This window comes from Drosophila eugracilis, unplaced genomic scaffold, assembly GCF_018153835.1.
Source record: "Drosophila eugracilis isolate 14026-0451.02 unplaced genomic scaffold, ASM1815383v1 contig_2163, whole genome shotgun sequence".
Classification (NCBI taxonomy): Eukaryota; Metazoa; Arthropoda; class Insecta; order Diptera; family Drosophilidae; genus Drosophila; species Drosophila eugracilis.
In genome coordinates, this window is record NW_024573048.1 from 194,661 (window position 1) to 219,249 (window position 24,589).

The window sequence follows — 24,589 nt, forward strand, 5'->3', positions numbered from 1 at the left end:
ATGACCGCACCATGGCAATGTCGTCCTCGTCGTCTACGCGCGACTTAACACACACAAAAAGTGGCACAGACACATGCACCACATACACTGAGAAAGATCTTTGATCAAGGAAATATAAGTATCTATATACTACAAGTTTTCCTATTATCTTTAAGGGAGAACTGTGTTTAATATAAATATGAGGTAGTTGCAGAATAGAATGCAGTTTAATTTAATAGAGGATACTAGCAATTTTGTTCTGTGCACAATTTAAAGTGGAGTCTGGGGAGAGACAGACGCTCGGAAGCCTGCGGCATCCATCGGTTGGTCAATGTGTTTGGGTGCTTGCCACAATGGGCGACCGTGCAGTTCCGAAGGAGTAAAGGAGCAGACGATATATGTGTTCGTTGATATGTGCGTGTTTGTTTGTATGTAGAGAGTTGCTCAAACAGCGATAATTCCGTGTCGCAAATGGCATCCAACGCACTTCGGGCAGCACCTGCCCCACCCGATTCTCCAGCCCAGCATATCCTAGAATTTTAAGGATATAAATCTTTTCAGGCCAGATTTGCGTAATTATACTTATTGGTACTGTAAGAGCCTTACCGTAAATTATAAATTACTTTCAGTCATTAATCAGGTGTTAAGAGTAAAGGCAAATCAAAGGTATAAAATATAAATCAAATACTTTAAAGACTTTTTAGTTTTAAATATCCAAATTCCTTTTAATCCATAACTAAGAAAGACAAACCCTGTTAGATATCCCAGTACAATTTTTTTCAAATAAAACGATTGAAGGGAAAACTGCATCAGTAAGGCAAATAGCATCGATAGCTTATCAGTCGACAGTTATCAAACTCCATTCTTCGCTCGTTTATCCATTGTTTATCGCTCTGGTTATTGACTGAAAGTATTGCATTACCCGCAGCCCCTTGCCATATCCCCGCTTCTTTATATCATTTGCAATTTATTGAAATTGCTTGAAGCCAGCAGACTCGGGACTTTTCCCCATTTTTCCTCCTTTCTTTCTTTCTGTTCTTTAGTTTTCTTTTTTTCCTTTCTACTTTTTTTTACTGTGCAGATTTTGCATCGTAAATTCGCCACGTGCTGCCATTGTCTGGAGCCCGATATCCTCCTTGTGCATTTCCCATTGGCTCCTCCTATTGTTATTGAAAATTGATGAACACTCCCCGTACTTATATTTGCAAGAAAATCGGAAGAGATTAGCGGGCCGGGGTTGCTCTAGAGTGAAAGTGCTGGCAAAATTACTGCCGACTGCATCTTCGGGATGTAAATCAAGCGAAAGTGAAAATCGCCAGCAAATGAAAAAGAAGAGAGATGAAAAAACGCAACTTTTCCAACTGCCAAAGAGACTGGGTATTTGCATTTTGCCAGAGAAATTTCCTAGCCTACTTGTCTCATTGAAATGCGATCACACTTTCACGGTCAAAATTTACATAGGCGCTGTGCTGGTGCCGGAAATTTCGTGGAACACTGGGTGGGACGAAGGTAAAAGGCTCAGGAAAATTGCCAGAGATTATGGGCTCAGTTCATGATTAATTCATGCTAAGCGGTATTGGTCGACTTTCTCTTTTCCCCCATCCAAACTTTAAGTTCTCGAGCATCGATAATGTGCTAGCTAATATAGGTGCAGCAACGACTTAGTAGTATAATATATAAGATATTCAATAACATTTCATTTGCTGGAAAATCTTCATTGTTATATGAAGCCCAAAGAAAATTTGTAATTTTTTAAGATTTTTTAATCAGTTTTTTGGCCATAGCACAGCCAAAATCGGTCCAAATGAGGAATGTAATACCTCGTAGGGCTCGTAACTTGATTGCCATGATTCCCAATTGATTAGCATTCAAATCTGGAAAACTTCATTTCTGGCCATTTTTTGAAAATTTTGATCAAAAATGCGAAATTTGGGCCAAAATTAATTTTCCCAAAATCGAAAATCGAGTGATAGGGGTGGTTAGTGTTGGTCGTTGGCAGTACAAAACAGTCGTTCTTTTGGCTGTGCGTCTTGTTTTGACCTAGCTAGAGCTAAAAAGCCGAACATAGTATTGCAATTGCGTTTTTAGTCATAAAATCGGCACTCGCAGCTACAAATCAGAGCAATAACGCAAAAAGCTAGTACAGGGGTTTAAAGTTTCGGTTGTTAGCTGCATGAAACAATCTTTGTTTTAGCCGTGCTTCTTCTTTTGGCAAAGTTACAGCTATGAAACGGCAACAAACCGGGTTTTCTGCTATCAAAGAACGTATACTTGATTTTGGGCACAAAAAAAATTAGTTCTTTGGCCATAGCACAGCCAAAAATGGCCCAAATGAGGAATGTAATACCTCGTAGGGCTCGTAACTTGATTGCCATGATTCCCAATTGGTTTGCATTCAAATCTGGAAAACTTCATTTCTGGCCATTTTTTGAAAATTTTGATGATGGTACCCCTTATCAAAAATGCGAAATTTGGGCCAAAATTAATTTTTTCAAAATCGAAAATCGAGTGATAGGGGTGGTTAGTATTGGTCGTTAGCAGCACAAAACAGTCGTTCTTTTGGCTGTGCGTCTTGTTTTGACCTAGCTAGAGCTAAAAAGCCGAACGTAGTATTGCAAATTTCTGTTAAAAATCGGTTTCCAAGTTTTTTAGCTATAAAATCAGCCTTCGCAGCAACAAATCAGAGCAATAACGCAAAAATCAATTATATGGCCCAATCAATTATTTAGCACAAAAAAATTAGTTCTTTGGCCATAGCACAGCCAAAAATGGCCCAAATGAGGAATGTAATACCTCGAAGGGCTCGTAACTTGATTGCCATGATTCCCAATTGGTTTGCATTCAAATCTGGGAAACTTCATTTTTGGCCCATTTTTGAAAATTTTGATGATGGTACCCCTTATCAAAAATGCGAAATTTCGGCCAAAATTGATTTTCCCAAAATCGAAAAACGAGTGATAGGGGTGGTTAGTATTGGTCGTTAGCAGCACAAAACAGTCGTTCTTTTGGCTCTGCGTCTTGTTTTGACCGAGCTAGAGCTAAAAAGCCGAACATAGTATTGCAAATTTCTGTTAAAATGGGTTTCCTGCGTTTTTAGTCATTAAATCGGCACTCGCAGCTACAAATCAGAGCAATAACGCAAAAAGCTAGTATAGGGGTTTAAAGTTTCGGTTGTTAGCTGCATGAAACAATCTTTGTTTTAGCCGTGCTTCTTCTTTTGGCAAAGTTACAGCTAAAAAACGGCAACAAAACCGGGTTTTCTGCTGTCAAAGAACGTATACTTGATTTTGGGCACAAAAAAAATTAGTTCTTTGGCCATAGCACAGCCAAAAATGGCCCAAATGAGGAATGTAATACCTCGTAGGGCTCGTAACTTTATTGCCATGATTCCCAGTTGGTTTGCATTCAAATCTGGGAAACTTCATTTTTGGCCAATTTTTGAAAATTTTGATGATGGTACCCCTTATCAAAAATGCGAAATTTGGGCCAAAATTAATTTTCCCAAAATCGAAAATCGAGTGATAGGGGTGGTTAGTGTTGGTCGTTAGCAGCCCAAAACAGTCGTTCTTTTGGCTGTGCGTCTTGTTTTGACCTAGCTAGAGCTAAAAAGCCGAACATAGTATTGCAAATTTCTGTAAAAATGGGTTTCCTGCGTTTTTAGTCATTAAATCGGCACTCGCAGCTACAAATCAGAGCAATAACGCAAAAAGCTAGTATAGGGGTTTAAAGTTTCGGTTGTAAGCTGCATAAAACAGTCATTGTTTTAGCTGTGCTGTTGGTTTTGACAAAGTTAGAGCTAAGAAACGGCAACAAAGCCGGGCTCTTTTCTGTCAACCGACGTATACGTGATTTTTAGCACAAAAAAATTAGTTCTTTGGCCATAGCACAGCCAAAAATGGCCCAAATGAGGAATGTAATACCTCGAAGGGCTCGTAACTTGATTGCCATGATTCCCAATTGATTAGCATTCAAATCTGGAAAACTTCATTTCTGGCCATTTTTTGAAAATTTTGATCAAAAATGCGAAATTTGGGCCAAAATTAATTTTCCCAAAATCGAAAATCGAGTGATAGGGGTGGTTAGTGTTGGTCGTTGGCAGTACAAAACAGTCGTTCTTTTGGCTGTGCGTCTTGTTTTGACCTAGCTAGAGCTAAAAAGCCGAACATAGTATTGCAATTGCGTTTTTAGTCATAAAATCGGCACTCGCAGCTACAAATCAGAGCAATAACGCAAAAAGCTAGTACAGGGGTTTAAAGTTTCGGTTGTTAGCTGCATGAAACAATCTTTGTTTTAGCCGTGCTTCTTCTTTTGGCAAAGTTACAGCTATGAAACGGCAACAAACCGGGTTTTCTGCTATCAAAGAACGTATACTTGATTTTGGGCACAAAAAAATTAGTTCTTTGGCCATAGCACAGCCAAAAATGGCCCAAATGAGGAATGTAATACCTCGTAGGGCTCGTTTCTTGATTGCCATGATTCCCAATTGGTTTGCATTCAAATCTGGAAAACTTCATTTCTGGCCATTTTTTGAAAATTTTGATGATGGTACCCCTTATCAAAAATTCGAAATTTGGGCCAAAATTGATCTTCCCAAAATCGAAAAACGAGTGATAGGGGTGGTTAGTATTGGTCGTTAGCAGCACAAAACAGTCGTTCTTTTGGCTGTACGTCTTGATTTGGCCGAGCTAGAGCTAAAAGTCCGAAAATAATATTGCACATTTCTGTTGATAATAGGTTTTTTGATTTGTTAGCCTTTAAATCAGAGCTCGCACAGAAAAATCAGAGCAATAATGATAAAAGCAAGTATAGGGTGTTTTAGTTTCGGTAGTTAGCTGCCAAAAACAGTCATTGTTTTAGCTATGCGGCTTGTTTTGACAAAGTTAGAGCTAAGAAACTGAAAAAAAAAACCGTGCTCTTCTGTCAGAAGACGTATACTCGATTTTGGGCGAAAAAAAATCAGTTTCTTAGCCATAGCACAGCCAAAAACGGTCCAAATGAGGAATGTAATACCTCGTAGGGCTCGTTACTTGATTGCCATGATTCCCAATTGGTTTGCATTCAAATCTGGTAAACTTCATTTTTGGACCATTTTTGAAAATTTTGATGATGGTACCCCTTATCAAAAATGCGAAATTTGGGCCAAAATTGATTTTCCCAAAATCGAAAAACGAGTGATAGGGGTGGTTAGTATTGGTCGTTAGCAGCACAAAACAGTCATTCTTTTGGCTGTACGTCTTGATTTGGCCGAGCTAGAGCTAAACAACCGCAAATAAGCGCATGATTTCCGGCGCTAAAAAATCGTTTTTTTTGGCCATAACTAAGCCAATAATGGTCCAAATATGGAATACAATACCGCGTTTAGCTCCTTTTCTAATTCTTAACAAATCTGCATTCAAAGTTGAAAATGCAAATTTGTTTCTTTTTTTTCGAAATTGGCTTGTTAGCTGCATAAAACAGTCGCTCTTTTAGTTTTGCGTCTCATATAAAAAAAAAGTTAGAGGTAATGTGGTATTGCACTACTCTGCAAAAATGAAGCAATGAGGGAATAAATCGGGACTTTCTAATTGAACAGTTTGATGGCCAGTTGAAAATCGCTGAAGAGAAAAAGTTTGACAAGCGATTATCGATCGAGCATTGCCCATCGGCGAGTGCACATCTCTAGTGCAAGTTTGGACTTTGGTTGCTGGTGTCGTGATGCCCTGGTTTTGGTCCTTCTGTTCCTGCTCCTGCTGCTACTGCTCCTTTGCAAGCGCAAAATCCCATTGAAAAGTTTTTAGCTCTTAAGTACACTTGCCCTTTGCCACCAGACTTCGTAGCCCACGAAACCCCTTGGGAACCCCATCGCCCATCAACTTCTCCTGGCCGTGTGGGTGAGTGTGTGTGTGTGTGTGGGCCTTAATAAACTTTTCAAATGCATGATTGATGATGTTGCCTCTTGCCAGGGCTACATGAAAGTTTTTGATGGCATTCTGTAAACGAGTCGCGTCCGCGAATGCGGCGCTAATTGTTGTTTTGCGAAATGCGCCCAAATGTAATTACACAAATGAGAATGCAGATCGGGGATTTGGCGAAGGGGAAGCAGTGGGATGGGTGAAATGGTCGCACACCGAATGTGTTGACAAATTTTTGATTGGAGATTTTTCCGTAGGTGGATATATGTTGGGGGGAAATGCTCATTTAATAGATAATGCCCGTGATTGATGTCGCAGGCCTTAACCCCATTTGGTCCGCACGAAAGTTGATGGGCATAACATAGCTGATGGGCTTTGTGCCATTTGAGATTGGATTAGGGATCGGTATTTGGTATCCAACAGAGACTGATTACCGACCGATTTTCGCCCACAATTGTTTGTTTCCACACACAAAGTTAATTGGGACTGACATGCATGGGTTGTAATCGATTTACGTGAATCGCTTTCGATTATGACAATAAAAAAAATGAAACGATTTCGAACGAAAATCAAAGTTGTGGAAATTCCTATGATTAACATATTGGAGAAAGTATCATAAAGAGTCTTAATTTGATATGATGTTCATGTTTATGGGACATATATTCTATACACATCCAATATAAACACTTCATGATATGATCACCAGAAATTTTCGTCAGCCCTCTTTTCCGTGCTAATAGTTATCTGCTACTTATGTGTGTGTGTGTGTGTGGCCCTTACCGACCGGCTAAGAATTGGGCGTGGCCCTGCCAAAATGCCATTTGGCCAAGAATTAGGTTAGTTGGCTCTTTGACTCGAACGGCCAGTGGAATTGTGGGTGGCTGTTGTTGAGGGGAATGGACGACAGCTAGTGTTTTGATAAATGAAGTTGTTGTCGCTTTTTCAGTTGCAGTTGCTGTGTGTTTCCTCCATTTACCAACCGCGCTGAGACCCCTTCCCCCCCCTCCCTTTGCACATTAATGTTGGCCAGTTTGCCAAATGAGCCAGGGGGTGGTGAAAAATTGCCAGGATGAGGCGGTGGACACTTGAAAATTGTTAAGCTGCGACAAAAGAATGTTCGCAAATGCAAGGCAAGGAAGTATGACAACAAACCGCAACAAACACAGTAACACACACACAAACACACACACACATATACACACAAAAAATGAAGGAAAAATAGGAAACCTGCAAAACGAGGCGAATAAGAAGGAGCACAACTGACTTTGGCGGAAATGGCAGAGCTTTATTCTTTTTTTCCTCTCTCCATCATTTGTACTCCTTCATATTCTTTTTTTTTGTATTTTTTTGGCTGCCGTTGTCCTTCCTGCTGCAGCTGAAAATTGCATTTATCTCCAAGTTTGAGTTTCCTTCTTGGTTATTTATTTACTTACTTTTTTTCGCTATTCGCAATTCCTTCAGTCACATATACACTCGTAATGCCCGCCTACAAAGGAGAATAAAAATTTCATGCTGCCTGTTCTTAGGCTGATTTTATGCAATTTGGTTTCAAGCGACATTTGAGAAAGCTCTGCGGAAGACAATCCTGGAATAGAATGTTCTGTACAGTGCGTTGCAATGCTATAAATTCACATGCAAATATTAAAAACATTAACACTTGCGATTGTTGAATCAGTATCTTATATTAAAACGAGGAATGCCACGTAAAGTTCATTGTGATGTTCTGATTAGCCCTTCGGTGAATTACACTTATGAGATGCACTGCACTTTTCTCTGACTTTTCCAACTATTCCGCCCATGTACCGCCGGCAGGTCATGCATTTTTCATATCTGTTGTGCATATGTGTGAATATATATTCGAGTAATCCTCACGGGAATCGCTGGTGGTGGCTCCAATACCTCAACAAAACCAACCGGAGGCAACTGCATCTCCACCTGTCGTAGCTGCCTTTTGTTGCATTAACCTTTGCATAATTTGATGGCTTCACTGCGGCTGCACACTCGCATCTGTTATGAAAAATACCAGACGAATGGAAGTGAGTGAATTCAAACGGTCTGAAGACGCGTGGTAAAGTTGTCCAAAAGTTTAGCCCCAGATTACTCTATATAGTCCGATAAGGTCATAAGGATTTGTAGCTCATTTCAAGTTTATTCCACATTGAGTGAGAAACTTGCGAGTGCAAAGTGAATTTGCCAGCACAACGGTTGCCCCAAACTAACAGTTCGCTTAGATATTTCCCCATAATTTCCCCAGGCCAAGTTTACCACTTTAATTTAATTTCAACTCATTTCGTTTGCTGGACGGGCGACGAGAGTGAAACTAAGCATGCACCAAGAGAAATAGTTTATGATTTATGTTTTTAAATATTAATTCAACTGAAATAGTTCCTTTTGTTCCTTTTTTTATTTAAATGAGTTTGAAGGCTTTACAATAAAGTCTAGCTTTGTGTTAGATCCCATTTAAGTCCCACTTATTTCTGTCAGTGCCACTGACGAAGAGTGCAAAAAAGTGTTGCCTACATTCGCGGGCCAAAATCACCGCCAGGCCAAAGCAGGCCAAATCCTGGCACAGAAGCGATGCAGAGGAGCTGGCAAAGAATGCCGGAGGAGCAGCACTCAACGCTCCTTAGGGCCTCATGCATATTCAAAGAGCATTTCATGAACTCATAAGCACGCCACTCACACTTCTCAGCTCTCACACCGAAAACCCAAAACGCCCGGAGGTCCTGCACCAGAAGTCCTTCCATCCATCCATCCCTTGCACTCCACCCACCATCATCACACCATAGCAACACCGCATCAAGGTGTCCGTGTCAATGCTAGTGGGCCAGCCAGGATCTGAGGTTGCAGTGATGCCTGGAGGGTGGCTGTTAAGTGGGTGGGCAATGGACATTGGGAATGGTCTGAGGTTTGGTCTGTGGCTGGTGGGAGAGATTACCGCTTGCCGCCTGCTGCTTTGGGGGTCATTGGTCAGGGAACGAGTTCAACTGATCGGCGTAAGCTAATGGAACAAATCACTTGGGGGTTATTTTCTAGGAAGAAAGTTAAGTCTGATATTATTGAAAACGAATTTAAGATATATCCTCGATATAGATATAGTTCTCTCATGAAGACTTGAAGATACTTTTTAACATGATTATGCTGCAATTTTTGAATTTCTTTTGCTTGATGCAAAGCTTTTACTATTTTACTATAACCTTAAGTAACTATTGAAGGTCTTGTTGTCTCGAATAACTCGTATTTAAAATACACATATAATATCTGTCATAACCTTCTTATTCACCACTCAGAAATGATAATAGTCTGCCATAAATTGTGCAATTGTATGTTAAACATTATTGGTCCGATTTGTGGCTACTCAGGGAAACCTAGAAGATATGCTGGAGTATGTGTGCTTGGGAATTTATTAGCCACTAACCGCTGCACTTATACCTCACCTCCCCTCCCCCTCCGCCAACCATACCCAAGGACTTGGGCTCCCTTCAGGTTCTTCGGCTCCTTCAGCTCAGCTCCTTGGTCCGGTGCAAATGAAATATGAATAACGCAATAAAAACGTCTTCCCGATGTGAGTGTATGTGAACCCAAGAAGTTGTGACATCCGGATACAATTTGCATCCCAACCGCACTCTCATTCAGTTTCTGTAGGGAAGAGGGGTGGGGGAATCTCCTCTCCCCTTCCACTTCCACACATGAATGGCTGCGCATAAAGTGACAGTTACATTTGTCGTTCGCTGCGTGCCCAGTAAACCAAGCAACTGTGTCAGTAACCAGTTGCCAGTAACCATTCGCAGTTACCAGTTACCAGTAAGCCAGTCAGCACACAGAGAGAAAATCATGTAGAATATACTTGGGATCTTAAAACTCAATAGGGATTTGGAAACAGAAAACAGACTTTATTCTTCATATGAAATAGTAGGTGAACTTTATTTGTGTGTACAATAAGGCCTTGCATATACAACTTTATAAAACTAATTTTTTCTCAGTGTCTACTTTGCTCCTGATACATATGCTGCAGGCACCCACCCGTTTCTCTCCCTGCACTTCTTCCAGAGAGTGGTAGGGAGGTCCGGGGAGGGCAAAGAGATAAGGATTGGGCCATGACGTTGATGGTTTTGCATACGCTTAATGCAAACGAGGGAGGAGTGTTGTCACAAAAAGGGGGGCCAGGGCGGCGTTAAGTAGTAAAAAAAAAGAGGGAATGGGAAGGGTGCAGGGGGGATGTGGATGGAGGGGTCACATGTTAGTGGATTGTCGGTTTCTGCGACGGGTTACGGACTTTACCTTCCACCATTTGTATTTGTTTATCAAAGCGCGAACTTTTTGCGAAGCAGTAGTTCCCCTACACCGCCCACTGCCTGGGTTTTGTTGCAAATTTGTTACCAGCTGCACTTGAGAGCTCGTCTGTATATCTGCATCTGCATCTGTATCTCATTCCGCATCTGTATCTCTATATCTGTGTAACTTGCAGTTCAATCTTCAGCTCTGTGACGCATTGCATTTTACGGCTTTCAAACTCGTACATTTCGCCCCATCTCCCCAGAGTCTGTATGTTATTACTGCATTTTTTTTGTGCTCTTCTTGTTGTATTTTTCCAATGTCAGCAGAAACTGTCTACCGTTGGAACATTTCTGGAGTGCTGCAGCAGCCAGCCTTTGTTTGCATTGGGGATTATGGGTTATAGCTTCCTTTTCGCCAGGCTGGTCTTTAATTACACAAAAAAAAAAAGAGAAACGGGAAATCATATATGGTAAATACTGATTCATTGTTGGAAAATCACAAAAAGGAACTTTCGACTTTAGTATTCTATTAAACGAATAATTTCAAGGAGTTTAATGTGGTTTTTTCATATTGATAAATCCCCACATATTAGTATATAATTTAAATGGTTAAATATTTCAAAAACATGTATTTGAGATTCAAATTATTGCCCTTTAAAGGCTAAGAATTAACAGCAAAAAGATAATATTTATACCTTCTTCGCTTTTAGAGCTCTTTAAAGCTCCATCTGATTTCAGACGCATTCCAGTTCGTTTTCGTTTACCTGGAATGGCTCACCATTGAGGTTTGAGCATTGACAGCTAACCAATCGCAATCTTAACTTGCAGCTACCCACATCCTTTTGCCATTCGAATGTTAACCGCCAATTGCTCATTTGTCTTCCGGTTGTTTCTGCTCGTGACTGTGTGCGTGTGTGGCGTCATTTAAAAGCCACAAAGTGCGCGGCAAACAAATCAATTTGCCATAATCATCAAGTAACGGGAAAAGCGGTTGGCAGTGAAAGTGAGAGCACCCAGTAAATGACCCCCTTTAACCCCTGTAAAACCCCGTGAACCATTCAATCCCATCCCCCCCTGACCATCCAGCGGAAAAGGCGCTGAGTGACAAGCTGTATGCGTCCGCCATTTGCCACTGTAGCTGCCTCAATGCAATTACATCGTTAAGGGCACTGAAAAAATGAAGAAAACCTATATCAAACTTTAGTTCTTTTTATGACTTCATTACTTATATAAGAAGCTCAAAATATGTTCATTAAGTTGACTATTTTATTTATTTTATAAATAACATAAAGTATATAGATTTCTGGGTATATGAATTCATAATTTTCAGTGTACCAGTGGCGCCTCGAATGTGGGGCACGTGAATTGGCCGCTTCCCGTTTGTAAAAGTCTCTGAGAGCGAGGGAAAGGGATGGAGAGACACGAATTCGCAATTAAGTGATTTTATGGTCGCGTATTTCAATTTATTGCCAATCGAGCGTTGCCAATCTGCCACCCTCGAAAACTCCGCTGTTTGAGTGAGATTTTCCACGGCTTTTCCCCCTCATTGCTGTGTTGACATTGACATGTGTGCGTATGTGTGTGTGTGTGTGTAATTGGGAAAAGGGAGATGAGGAGGGAGGAATAGCGGGTGGAGAAAAACGGACTCCAACGCAAAGCTTTCTTTCAACATTAAGCGATATTAGATTTATAGCAGACACACCCACATACACACAGACATTCACAGATATCGCGTCATCATCATCGCCATCTTTTTACTGCTGTCGCTGGCGCTGTCAATGGCTGCACTTCCGTTTCCGCTTCGGGAATGCGCTTGTGTGCGTATGCGTTTGTGTGTTTTATCTTGTCAGCGAAAGCGAGTCGACTTGATTACGTTGCCATTTGCTTGGAATACACTCGAAATACACTCACTCGCTCACATACGAGGTGTGTTCAAAAAGTAAGGTGACTCTTCAAATTTCGCGAATTTCAAATTTTTCGATTATCGAAACCTTTTAGAAGTTATACGAGTTGTGTTCAAAAAGTAAGGTGACTTTTCAAATTTCAAATTTTTCAAATTTTTCGATTATCTTCAGTTTTGGGAACAAGAAAAAGTCACATGGGGCCAAATCCGGTGAATATGGTGGCTGAGGCATTATTGTGGTGTTGTTTTTGGCCAAAAAATCCAAATCCTTTGATCCATATTTTTCGATAGCAAAAAATCGCCGAGCTCGCAAAACAACTTGTAACTTTACGCCTCTCACAACCAAACAAAAGAGGATGTTCCATTGAAACTTGGTACAGATGTTAGGGAAGAGTGTACCAATATAACAAAACAAAAAAATCGATAATCGAAAAATTTGAAATTCGCGAAATTTGAAGAGTCACCTTACTTTTTGAACACACCTCGTATAGTAGTTATTTTTCAAGATGAGATCAGAAGTTTATATGTTTCCAAAGAGTTGGGGGCAATTTTGTATACATATGCAATGCTGTTGTGGAGAACTGATTACAAATGCAAGATACTTATAGGAACCTCAAAATACTTACCTTACCCCTTGCCTTTTTAGACAAATATTACATCAAATCTTATAAAGTAATTATGTTTTATTGTTTTCAAAGTTATTCGTTAGTATTTATATCTTAAATCGAGCTAACCTTAAATGTTAGTGTCACCATGCATTGGAATAGATATGCGTTTATATCTATACATATATATATTCGCACTCTTGTATTCCCGAATGCACCCAACTGAGCTCTGTAAAACTTTCGCCATAACACATGTAGCCCCACTCGTTGAGCTTCTTTCCGTATTGAAGTGCATGCAATCGGATTATTATATTACAAAGGATGGAGCAAGTATGTGCGACCCTTCGGGGCAAATGAGACCTCATTAAAAACTAAACCCGAAAATATTATCAGAGCTTAGTACAACTTAGGCGAAAGTTTCATATAGTTTCATACAACAAATGAATAACAAATCTTGAATGAAATTTAACACTGAATTAAAAATGAAGCCAATTCAGCTAGAAAGTATATTATTGTATTGCTTTCAACACATTTTTAATAAGAATTCTTAACATTAATTTTGGGACCTTATTTAAGGCCCTTTCCATTGTTCTCTACGGCTGCCTGCTATGGCATTCAATTGTGCCAAAATAATCAGCTTTCGTTTGCCTTCCAGCTAAGTGAGCTAGAAACGTGAAAGAGAAAGTGGATGTGGTGATGGTGATGGTGCTGAAAATGTTTTATGATTTTCGCGTGTCAATGATGCCAAACTCACAAAAATACACACACACTCGCATACACTCGCACGTTGAAGAGGCAAAGGAAGAATGGCATGGCCGACTCCCACAATTCCAATAAGGCCAAAGACTAGAGGATTTCATTTGTGTATACCCTTGTTTGTGTTATAAGGTTTTTTCACTTCTAAAGTAAAATAGTTTCACCATTTTTTGATAACCATATTCGTAAAACTTAAACGTTTTAAAATCCCCAACAAAACTGAAATATTTCAGTTGCATAGAAGTTAATAAAGTATAATATGAATTTGCAAAGAGAGCATATGGCATTTGTGCTGTTATGTATTTAAAGCAAATTTGCTGTCTTTGCTCGTTAGAAATGCGTTAGCTGTTGCCCTCTACTCCCGTTCCCTCTTCCCCACGTTTTCCCCGCTTTCCTATTTTCTCGCTTTTCCGTTTCGAGTGTGCGTGTCGGCGACATTTCCTACTTCCGTTTTCCGCCGCTTTCCAAGTTTCTTACACTGAAATCCGATCTGGGCCAGCGGCTCTTGGTATTTTGGCATTTTTTTTTTTGTATATTTATTTTTTTTTTTTCTATTTTTTGGGCCATCCTAGGGAACTCCCGATTCGTTTTGACACATTGGCAGAGCCAGATGGTATTAAAGGTTAGGGTGCTGGGGGTGTGCTGCCGCAGCCTTCTGGTAATTCCTGTTCGTTTTTTGACGCATGGCCATAAAAAATGATGATGGGGATCATGCACGTGCTCTACGCTCAATTCATCAGGTTGCAACACCTACAAAACGAATGAAATTCGGTATTTCGAATTGGGGTGAGGGTGTGTTTGGGGAGGTATGGGTGTTTTTGCCATAAACGAAGGAATTGCGAAGGGGGTTGGGGGCTAGTTGATGGGCATCGCCTGACACTTGGCAAAAATATTGCCATTTAAGCTTCGGACGCAGCGTTTACGCCCCTGACAGTACCAGTACGAAGCACGGATATGACGATGACTGGCGGACTGTGCAGAGAGGGTGCAATAGGGTGGCGGCACAGGGTGTCAGTTAGTGAATGATTGCATTCGTTTGCATTTGATGGCCATGTAATTGGTCATATCACCGAGAATATATCAAACTGGATATGCCCAAATTCCACATGAAATCCACGAGTGCAGTGGGCCATTGGAAAATTGGAAAACATATTCAGTGCTGTCTCTACGGGGGAACTTTTAAATTCATCTGACTATTTGAATATTTAGTAGGAGTTTAGTATTTATTATTTTTATTCACAAAATAATAAATTTAAAGCCTTAATTTATACGTTTTTAAGGAACTAAAAAACAAACATTCTAATCATTCTAATTATGAAATATATGTTCCTTAGAACATTTTAATTAAACCCTCTGGCCGACTCGGTTCAACCTTAAATATAACCATTTATTTTTCCTTGGCTTTATCTGGATGCCAGAAACCGAGAAGCCTACTGGAATACCAAAAAGCACTCACATGTGGCTTGGTCAGCACTTTCGGTTGGTTTTTTGTAGTCAGTTTTATGCTGTGGCATCTTCGTGGGTCACTTGCTCCGCCCATTCAAAAAAAACAAAAAAATATATAAAAAAAGGAAAGCGACTAGCAAAATTATTCATATTATATTTACACAGTCGCTGTCTGCTTCGTTTTAACCTGTTTTTCCTGCGCATTTTCATTTTCATCTGCAGATTGTTTGTTTCTTTTCCCGTTTTTATTGGTGGAATGTGTGGGACGTGCTTGGGCTGCCCAATGTGCGTGCCACCTGCCTTTGCACCTGCAGACGCCTCTGGCCAAAAAAAGACTTGCGATTGTGGGTTAACAAAACGCGGCCAGTTTGTCACCCACATTCGAAATTCCCACATTGCCCATTCACATTGTTTGGTTGCCAACCCCCTTTAACCCTTTGCAGTCATACTACCCCTATTGCGCTGGCTGCCAGGGTTTTATTATTCATTCGCCCCGTTGGCTTCTCACTGCAGTTGCTGTTGTAGTTCCAGTTGCACTTGCAGTTGCACCAAAAGTCGGATCTCTCTTTTTTTGTGTGAATTTTCTGCACTGCAAATCCATCCATCCGAAAAACACGATCAGATCGGACCTGAATCAACCCAGTTTTATCATTTTTACAATGTTGAATGTTGAATCGAAAGGAAATGCCACGAATAAGGCAATTCCAGACCTTAAATACGAGCTATACTAATATTTTATAATGGTATTTTTGTAAATTTAATAACTTAAAATCTAGTCTAACAACATTAGTGACAAGGGCGATGTACAAGGGGATTACGTATACGCCGCGTTGACTTAGCTCTCTCTAATTATCCAACTTAACCGACGCCTTTAATTAGCCGCTGCCAGTGGGCGTGGTACACGGGATATAAAAGGCTCCTGATAACGAGGCAAGTGGCTGTCATTGGGGGAGAAATGGATGTGGTGCAGTGAAAGTTTCATCGAAATGCCGAAGAGAATTTCACTCAAAAATATTTATATATTCCGCAGAATTCCGCTCGAGCAGCATTGCATTGCATTGCCACCCACCACATCACATTCACCTGTTTTTCCGCTTTTCCTCCATTTCTTTTTCAACTTCGCTCTGCTTTTTTGCACCCTCTTGCCCTTTCCCTTACTTTTTTTTTTTTTTGCTTACTCAACTGCAAAAGGCGAATGCAATTTTTGTGTAAACAACGCCATAAATTCCAATGGAACTAAACAACAAAACGTTTGGCATTGGCAGACAAGGCCGAAGCCAAAGGCAAAGGGGATGTAAGGCAAAGAAGAAAGCGGGGGAGAGGCTGGTGCTGGTTTGCCAGTGGAACAGCGGAAAAGCAGGGCGGTTTCAATAGCCCAAGAAAGAGCTGAAATTATCATGAAAATGCTGCTTCGGTTATTCGCTTATTCTTTGTTGAAGTTGGTTTTGGTTGAGCGCTGCAAATTTACACGCAATTATTGTGAATGAATGCGCAGCGAAAGGAAATGCCCAATGGAAAATTCATTTCCCTTGTAGAATTTAAGCTTGGAAAATCCTTTGTCATCTAAAGTCTGATAGATCCCAATGTGCCATATAGAAATGTTAAGGTAATATTCGACATAACTTAAAAATTTCCCTTTGTGTAGTTACATCAAATTTGTTGTAATTCTCCATTCATTTAGAGCTTGGTCCAAAGCAGATTTACAGCTGCGAAACGCACTGTCCAAATGCTCTCTTATTCATTAATTTTGTCGCCACAGGATTGGATTGAATGAAAGGAACTAAAGGTTTGGGAGTATACTAATCAGAAGTTCATGGCACATTTGGAAAACCCAAAATGTCTATTTCTGTGTGTGTGTGTGTGTATGTTGTGCTTGTGTGTGTTTGTTATAACAACAGAATAGAAGAGAAATAATTATTTAGGAGTCAGAAACACGAACGGAAAGTGGGGTTGCAAGTGCGAAAAACAAAGGGGGCTAAAATACAGGAAAGTACAGGAAAATTGCATTTGGTCTGCAGCCAAAAGCACTGTGTGCACTTTAATTAGAAGTCGAGGTCAGTCGACTGCCTTCCATTTCCATTCCCATTTCCAATCCCATTAACGTTTTGAACTCCAAATACGAATCGCACATAGTATTTGAAATGAAGTCAAACCATACCAATGGAAATTTAATTGCCCCTGGCCTTATCTATTATCAGCAAGGCAAAAGGCCAAAGGACCAAGTTACTTCAATTTTATATTTTAGGACATGGGCTGGCTAAATGCAAAACAAATTTATTTACATATGATACACATGTCTGCACTGTGAGAAAATCTGTGAAAACTAGCTGGAACCCCTTTCTATGAAATATTCTAATATTTATAAACAAAAATTTAAAAAAATCGTACGAATTAATTTAGATTGAAAGATCCCAAAATCAAAGTTACATACATTTTTCACTTAAAGTTCACAATTCTGTTGACCAGTGTAGACATAACTGAACACTTGTTTATGTGTGTTCATTTTTGTGTGTGCTTCTGACAATAAACACATTTACAAGTGCGTGGTTAGACGGGAAGGGGGGCAAAAAAAAAAAAAAAAAACACGCAAAGCAATCATAAAATGTGCTTTTTTGGCTACCTTAATGTGATTGTCATACAAACACATACATGTACACTCCGGCAGTCGATTAACACCAACACAGACAAACAGCCGACCCACACATGTTTTAAGCAATATAAAGCATACGCCGCATATGACAGGCCCAAGTCGAGCCCAACAAAAGCGGTCGCCGCAAAGGTTCGTTTAACTTAACGTTTCCCACGCGAGCCACATTCTATATGTATGTGTGTATGAGTGCGGCACACACACATTCGTACACCTACACAGTGTCGCATAAAAATCTCACACCTTGCCAAAGGAATAAGCAAATATACACTTATGAAAAAAAAGTGTAATAATGTTTAAGGAAATCAGGAAAGATTTCACATTTTAATATTTGTAAAGTATTTACTTAAGGGAAAATGTTAGGTATTCCAGAAACAAAGTCACTGTTTTGTATTTATAATTTACAATCGAACTAAAAACTAAACTATTTCTTAGAAAAAGAGTTCTGTAAAGGAAGAAAATGATTATTAGTATAGCATGCAGTGCTTTTTTATGGGTGTATTCGGAATTCAGCTTACAACTTGCAGAGTCCAGAAGCCATGTGCTGCTCAAATTACTCGACGCCATCTAACGGCCTCAAGGCTCGTTTAAGATGTTTAGGCCAACCGCAGGATGTGGCCAAAAGTGAGTACACCATATGGTAATGTCACTGGGGTTTGGGTAGGTCAATGCTAGTCTGGGTATATAAAGATGTTACGGAAGAGTTGAGATTTCCCTCCTACGAATACATAGCTAATGTTTACTGCTTTAAATTAAAAAAGAACATGATTACAGGCTTACAATATTTGTAATTATTTTATTAACTATGTGAGACAGACTGCCTTTTAAGGCAAATAAAAGACTTAACTTTAGTAAAACTTCGAAAATAAGTGCTGAATGGCCAAAAGGCAAAATTGTGTTAAGTAAAATGGTGAATTTGCGACACCATTATTTCCCCATTATGAATTTCACATTAGCCGTTGTTCAATTAAGGCATCCATAGATGAAATTGATAATTTATATTTATTTGTTTGTTGTCAACTGACCGAAATTAGTAGCACCTAAACCCTAAAATCGGCCGCAATGATGCCTCTCTGGCAGCATAACCATTCGGGATTAGCCAGTGCCATTAACATTGTTCGATATTCCAGCCGATACCATTGATACCCCTTCCCTTGACCCCAAAATTCCCGGGGGACATATATACTCGTATATAGCATTATATATGCTCGCATTATGGTCATTGTGCTGTGCCTGCCTGCCCATCGTCGTTGTCGTTTCCCTCCGACAAAGTCAATTAATGTGCGGGACATTAAATTAATGATATACGCCGATAGCCACGCCCCCACCGCCCATTGTGACCGGCTAATCTGACTGGGTCGCTCAGCTAATTAGCTTTCCGCCCGGGACCTTGGCTTTGGTGGCCAAGCAGACAAAAAAAAAGGAAAAAAGAGGAACATACCACTGTTCTATGGATGAAAACATCATGCAGAACCAAAGAGAAGGATAATGTGGATGGGAAATCTTTTAATTGATTTATTTTCGCTTTGTCTGCGACTTTGGACAACATCTCCATTACAATCCCCAGGCCCCCAGATTCCAGATTCCAGTTCCAGTCTCCCACCACCTACTGCCCTCTCAGTACTCGGAAACTATTTTAATGCGCTTAGAACCCAGCAGCGACAGGCATTTTTATGCCCCATGTTATATAGTAATGATAAGCTGATTAGCGCAAGCCTCGCATAATGACATTGGCGACATTTTACAGCTGCCCTTCCATACCGCCCACACCCATACCGCCCACTATATATATCCATTTCCATCTCCGGGCATCTCCCTTTCATTCCGATTCCAAATCAGATGCAGACTGGTGCGCCGATCCGAGCCAGGCTAAGCCAACCCCGCGGGCGGATGGCTGTCGCCCCCAGGCGAGGATGCCAATCAGGCTCTGCTTTTGATGCTCCTCGCTTTGCTTTGCATGTCAAACTGCAGTGAGAGAAATTACTAGATGGTTTAACACTAAACTTACAATTAGAAAGAAATTCAGTAATAGTTAGCTGATATTATATAAATACCTACTTAAATATACATAGAAACGACTTCTTTTTGTAATGTTCTCGTCTGGTTAGTTCCGATTATTTCGAGTGCAGTGGCAGGACTTAGTGGTGCGGAGCGGAGGAGCAGCAACAATGGAGGCGAACGCTTGACTGAGCCATTGGCCACCCGCCTGGCTGAATGCTGTCGTTCGGCAAGTCCTTCTCTTGGCCCTCCCGCCGACCTCTGACCCCTCTGGCCGAGATCCTGTTGTCCGGACAGCCTCTTGCCCATTTGCTCTTTGCTGGTTGTTGTTATAGTTGCTGGTGTTGTTGGTGTCGCTGGCATTGACGGCGCATTAACTCATTTCCTGCATCATTAAGGGGCACCTGCAATTTTCGCACATTTACGCCACAGACGTGTCCAGGATGTAGGCAGATCCCCATTCCACCGTTTAATCAATTTAGTTTACTGGGGACTCCACTTAAATACGCTTTGAATGACAGAGAAGCTGGGCTTTAGCTCTCGGGGAATTCGACGCGATTATCATCAGGGAATCGAGTGGCATTACAGCTGTAGTTGGACTTGGAACTAAGGCATTCGAATGGTTAAATTTTCCTTTAGGCTTTTGGAAACTTAAGTATGATCTTTAATAATTGAGTAATATCTACAATTTTTTAGTAGTTTTGGCAATCTTTAGAAGAGATATAAAATCATTTATATAAATAAACTTAATATTTATGAATAAAATGTAGATCCGAAATATTTTTATATTATGAGTATAAATAAAGTTTAGATAAACTTTTTGGAATATCTGGAAACAGTTTTTTCATAGCACACACATAAAGTGTAATTATCGAAAGTTTTCAATAGACAGCCCTGGGCAGTTTAAGCTTGAATCGATAATGTTTTATTACCCAAACCATACACACCATACATTTTATAGCCCCCTTTATTCCATTGTCTAATCTATATCCATATCTACTCCACAGGCAGCACAGCGAATCCGGATGCGAAACGATTGTACGACGATTTGCTGAGCAACTACAACAAACTGGTTAGGCCGGTGGTTAATGTGACGGACGCCCTCACCGTTCGCATTAAGCTGAAGCTATCGCAACTGATCGATGTCAACCTGAAGAACCAGATCATGACCACCAATCTGTGGGTGGAGCAGTCCTGGTACGACTACAAACTCAAGTGGGAGCCCAAAGAATATGGCGGTGTCGAGATGCTCCACGTGCCCTCCGATCACATCTGGCGTCCGGACATTGTCCTCTATAACAAGTTAGTTCAAGTTGATAGTTTTTTTTGTTTTTAATGGAATTTTATTTTTGTCGATATTAATTTTATGATTTTAATACATTTTCAGATTAATATTATAATTTTTAATCAAAAAAAGTTTATTTAAATGTAAGTTGGTTGCTTTAACTTTATGAATGTTAAGCAACATGAGTTGAATTTCCCACTGATTCATTTATTTCCAATGAGAATGAGTAAGAGTATTATATCTTGATGAATTTTTCAGCGCTGACGGCAACTTCGAGGTGACACTGGCCACCAAGGCTACGCTGAATTACACGGGACGCGTCGAGTGGCGACCGCCGGCCATTTACAAGAGCTCCTGCGAAATCGACGTGGAGTACTTCCCCTTCGACGAGCAGACCTGCGTGATGAAGTTCGGCAGCTGGACCTACGATGGCTTTCAGGTGCGTCATTACCCTAAATTTAAAAATTTGTAGAGTTTAAAATGGTGAACACAACTTTTAGGAAAGTTAACATATTAAGGTGTATAAAAGTAAAAGTTCCAACAACATTTAAATAAGGAAATCAGATAATTTCAAGGATAAATTTTGCCCAAATACATGTCAAGAGATAGTTTACCCAGTTTTATGCCCCACTACGCGAAACTATTTTGTTTCTAAGACCAGAAAACAATGGGATTTGCTGGCTAACTAGATTTCAATTTCTCATTTGGAAGCAAATCTTTGATGTCCCTTTTATGTGTACCGCAAATTTGGCTGGCGGCTCCTTGAGAAATCCCCTCTGCATCCCCTGATGCTGCATCTTTGCCTGGGCTGCCCACACACGTGATCCAATTTAAACCACACAAATGAAAGTTTCTCGGCCGTCTGGCCTTTGGCTAATTGGTTTATAAATCTGTGGCAAGTGTTCGAGTTTGTAGCAGGACATATATCAGGCAGATATGTTGCCATTAAAGGATGTGCCTGCCAGTGGGCCAACAACTCCTTATCTCAGTAAACCGGAACATTCTGGCTCAACCTACCGTTTTGCCCATTTTCTCTCATTCCCATTTCCCCGGTGACTATCTCATTTACACATTTACAAATTGCTCACCTGGCGCTCCTTTGTGGGTGTCTCTGAGCCCGGTTTAGTGGTCATAAACCGAAATACGGTCATAATTCCTTTTTGGAATACTGGCATGGAATTTCTCACGTTTTATGGCCACAAAACACACGGCAACAAAGAAGGAAGACGGCAGGCAAATGGTTTTGGAATAGACACCACGACGAACAGACAGACAGACAGTCGACCACAGGGAAGCTTCATAAAAGCGTCTCCAGTGGTTTTGGCCAGCGGGTTGAGGAAGCAACCAACCAAGGACCAAGGACGAACTGGAGACTAGGTATTCAGGGCACAGGACACTGAGGCAGCTTGACACCTGCCCGGCAAATGTCGACGACTAGCGGTCGGAGGCCGCGTAACCTCGTAAAATTCCCTGCACCACACAAAACTGCAACCCAAAGAAGGTATGCACTTGGAAAATTAATATTGAAAGCAAGAAATATATTAAAATATTCTAAAGATAGTCATATATTTTAAATAATTTACTTTCTGAGACACTTCACTTCAACGAATATACCTAATAATAAAGTACTTCCTCTTGTAGACTGTTAGATGTACCTGAACAAATCCGTACACACAGTTTTTTTGAGTGCAAGGTTGGAGAACATGAATGGAGAACCTCGATGGATGCTTTGTGGCTCCGTCCTACGGTTGGGTCCCTGCCAGCTAATAATGAACTGGCATTAGGTGGGGATCTAAGCCAGCTTGCTTGCAGCCATTCGGTTTACCATTCTCTCGATCCCCTCCATTTAGGCGGAAAAATGGGCCAAAAAAAGGTTAACCACATGCATCTACTGAGCTGCATTGGCCAGGTAGCGTTTCAGTTGAACAAAATCTATACGATTTTCAGTGGTTTTTGTCCTCAACTGGAATTGTCATCTGTGACTTCATGATTTTCCAGATAAGAAAGTCAATTTTCAACATACTAATTCCCAAGCTAATTAAACAATTCCAGCAAAGAGAAGTCAAATAATAGTTAAATCAAGTCTATGCCTATCAAAAGCTTAAGCCACTAATATCAAATTATCTGCCTTATAACTTTGTATAAATAATAAATTAACATGGCCACCCCACAGCTCGATATTATTTGGAAAATATCGACAATTTAATAGCTCGTATTAAGGCCTCTTTAAAGTGAAAATATCCCGGGGGAAAATGGGAATTTGTGTATTCTGTATTTCGTTTCAATCACTCAATTAGCAAAGCAGATAAAATGTATGTCTATCTGGCTTTAAGTTGACTTGCTGACTTAGTTTAATTGCCGAGACAATTACCAAAATGTAGTCACTTTCTCTTAAGTGCTCCCTCTCTTTCTGGCCCACACATATGCATTTACACCTGCTCATACATCCAGGCACACACACACACACACACAGAGACAGCTAACTAATTTGGTAAAAAGCTAAATGCTCATTTACTATTAAAAAGGAAAGGCGCTAACAAGCATTTGACACGACACACAGTAAGGGGCGGAGAAATGGGAGGTACAACGGGCCAACATTGTCTTAAATGTTACGTGCACTTAGAGAAAATGGTAAAGGAGAGTTATTAAAACTTAAAAGATAAGCTTAACATTCGGATTTAATGTGTAAAGCAACCAAATCTCTAAATATTAGTACACATTGTTTGTAAAATTTTAGCATATTTTCATTGCGTGATAAATTTCATTCAAGTGCCAGACATATTTTGTGGTATAAACTCTGGCATGTTGTGTGCTCAACTTTACGCATAAATCAACCGCAAAATGAGCGATATCCAACATAGTAGAAGCTAAAATTATTTATAAAGGCCCCCAAAGGGAATGGTGTGGCCTTCATTCGCATTCGCAATTACTATCAAGTTGCTCCTCGTGGCATCAGTCTTTGGCTCGACAGCGGAAATATTTCATTAAATCATCATCACTTCCTTATAGTGAAATTTCCGCTACCACTTAAAATAACAATTTCCGCTTCGGCAATTCCACAGCAGTAGCACCAGGAGCAGCAGCCGGGGATAGGATTGCACCTGGCCAGGTCTTGGGGAAGCACCACCACATCCTGTCTGACTATACTTCCCCTTTTTTGCCCAACTTGCGGCACAGCTGCATCTTCGCAGCCTGTTTTTCATTCATGCTCAGCCAACGTCGATTTCCTAATTTCGTGCCAATGAGCCAAACTTCAAGGGGGAAAAATCAAGGGGAGAGAATCGAGGTTAAACTGTGAAGTCTGTATGGGGACCGAACAAAAGGCAAGGGCAAAAAGTTTATAGGCTCAATTTTCACACTTGATTTTTCACAGAGTACGCCCATACACACACACATACAGTTTTTAACAAACTTGAAAAAAAAGAGTTAAGGAAGTTAAATTTTGATATTGAATTCATTTCGATATCTTTAGAGAGGTGTGAAAGTAATTTTAGAACTATTTAAAGTTGTAGCTGAATTCTGTATTAATAATATGGAAAATATATTATAGTTCATTTGATAACTTTGTATATATACTTATTTGTATATATCTATCAGAGTTTTCTAGTAGTGCACATTACCAGAAGGGGTGCAGGGCTTAGCAGAAAGAGAGAGTGAGCATGGAAACGAGAAATCGTATTAACGTCACTTTTCAAATTTCACGCTTTTCCAAAAATGCCACCGCCCATTTCCACCCACCGCCCTCTTTGTCAACTGGCACCTGCAAGAGCCTTCTCCAAGCTCCCCGCAACCCCGCAACCCC

General features: G+C 40.4%; 1 protein-coding gene across 5 annotated transcripts in view; it reads left to right on the forward strand.

Annotated features, from left to right (window-relative positions):
• LOC108103981 (acetylcholine receptor subunit alpha-like) overlaps nt 1-24,589 on the forward strand; it is a 136,963-nt gene that overhangs the window by 72,199 nt on the left and 40,175 nt on the right. For all 5 annotated transcript variants that reach the window (XM_041818423.1, XM_041818426.1, XM_041818425.1 and 2 more), the window contains 2 exons: nt 20,510-20,804; nt 21,046-21,226. In XM_041818423.1, the coding sequence (XP_041674357.1) occupies nt 20,510-20,804; nt 21,046-21,226 (476 nt within the window). The remainder of the gene's footprint in view (nt 1-20,509; nt 20,805-21,045; nt 21,227-24,589) is intronic.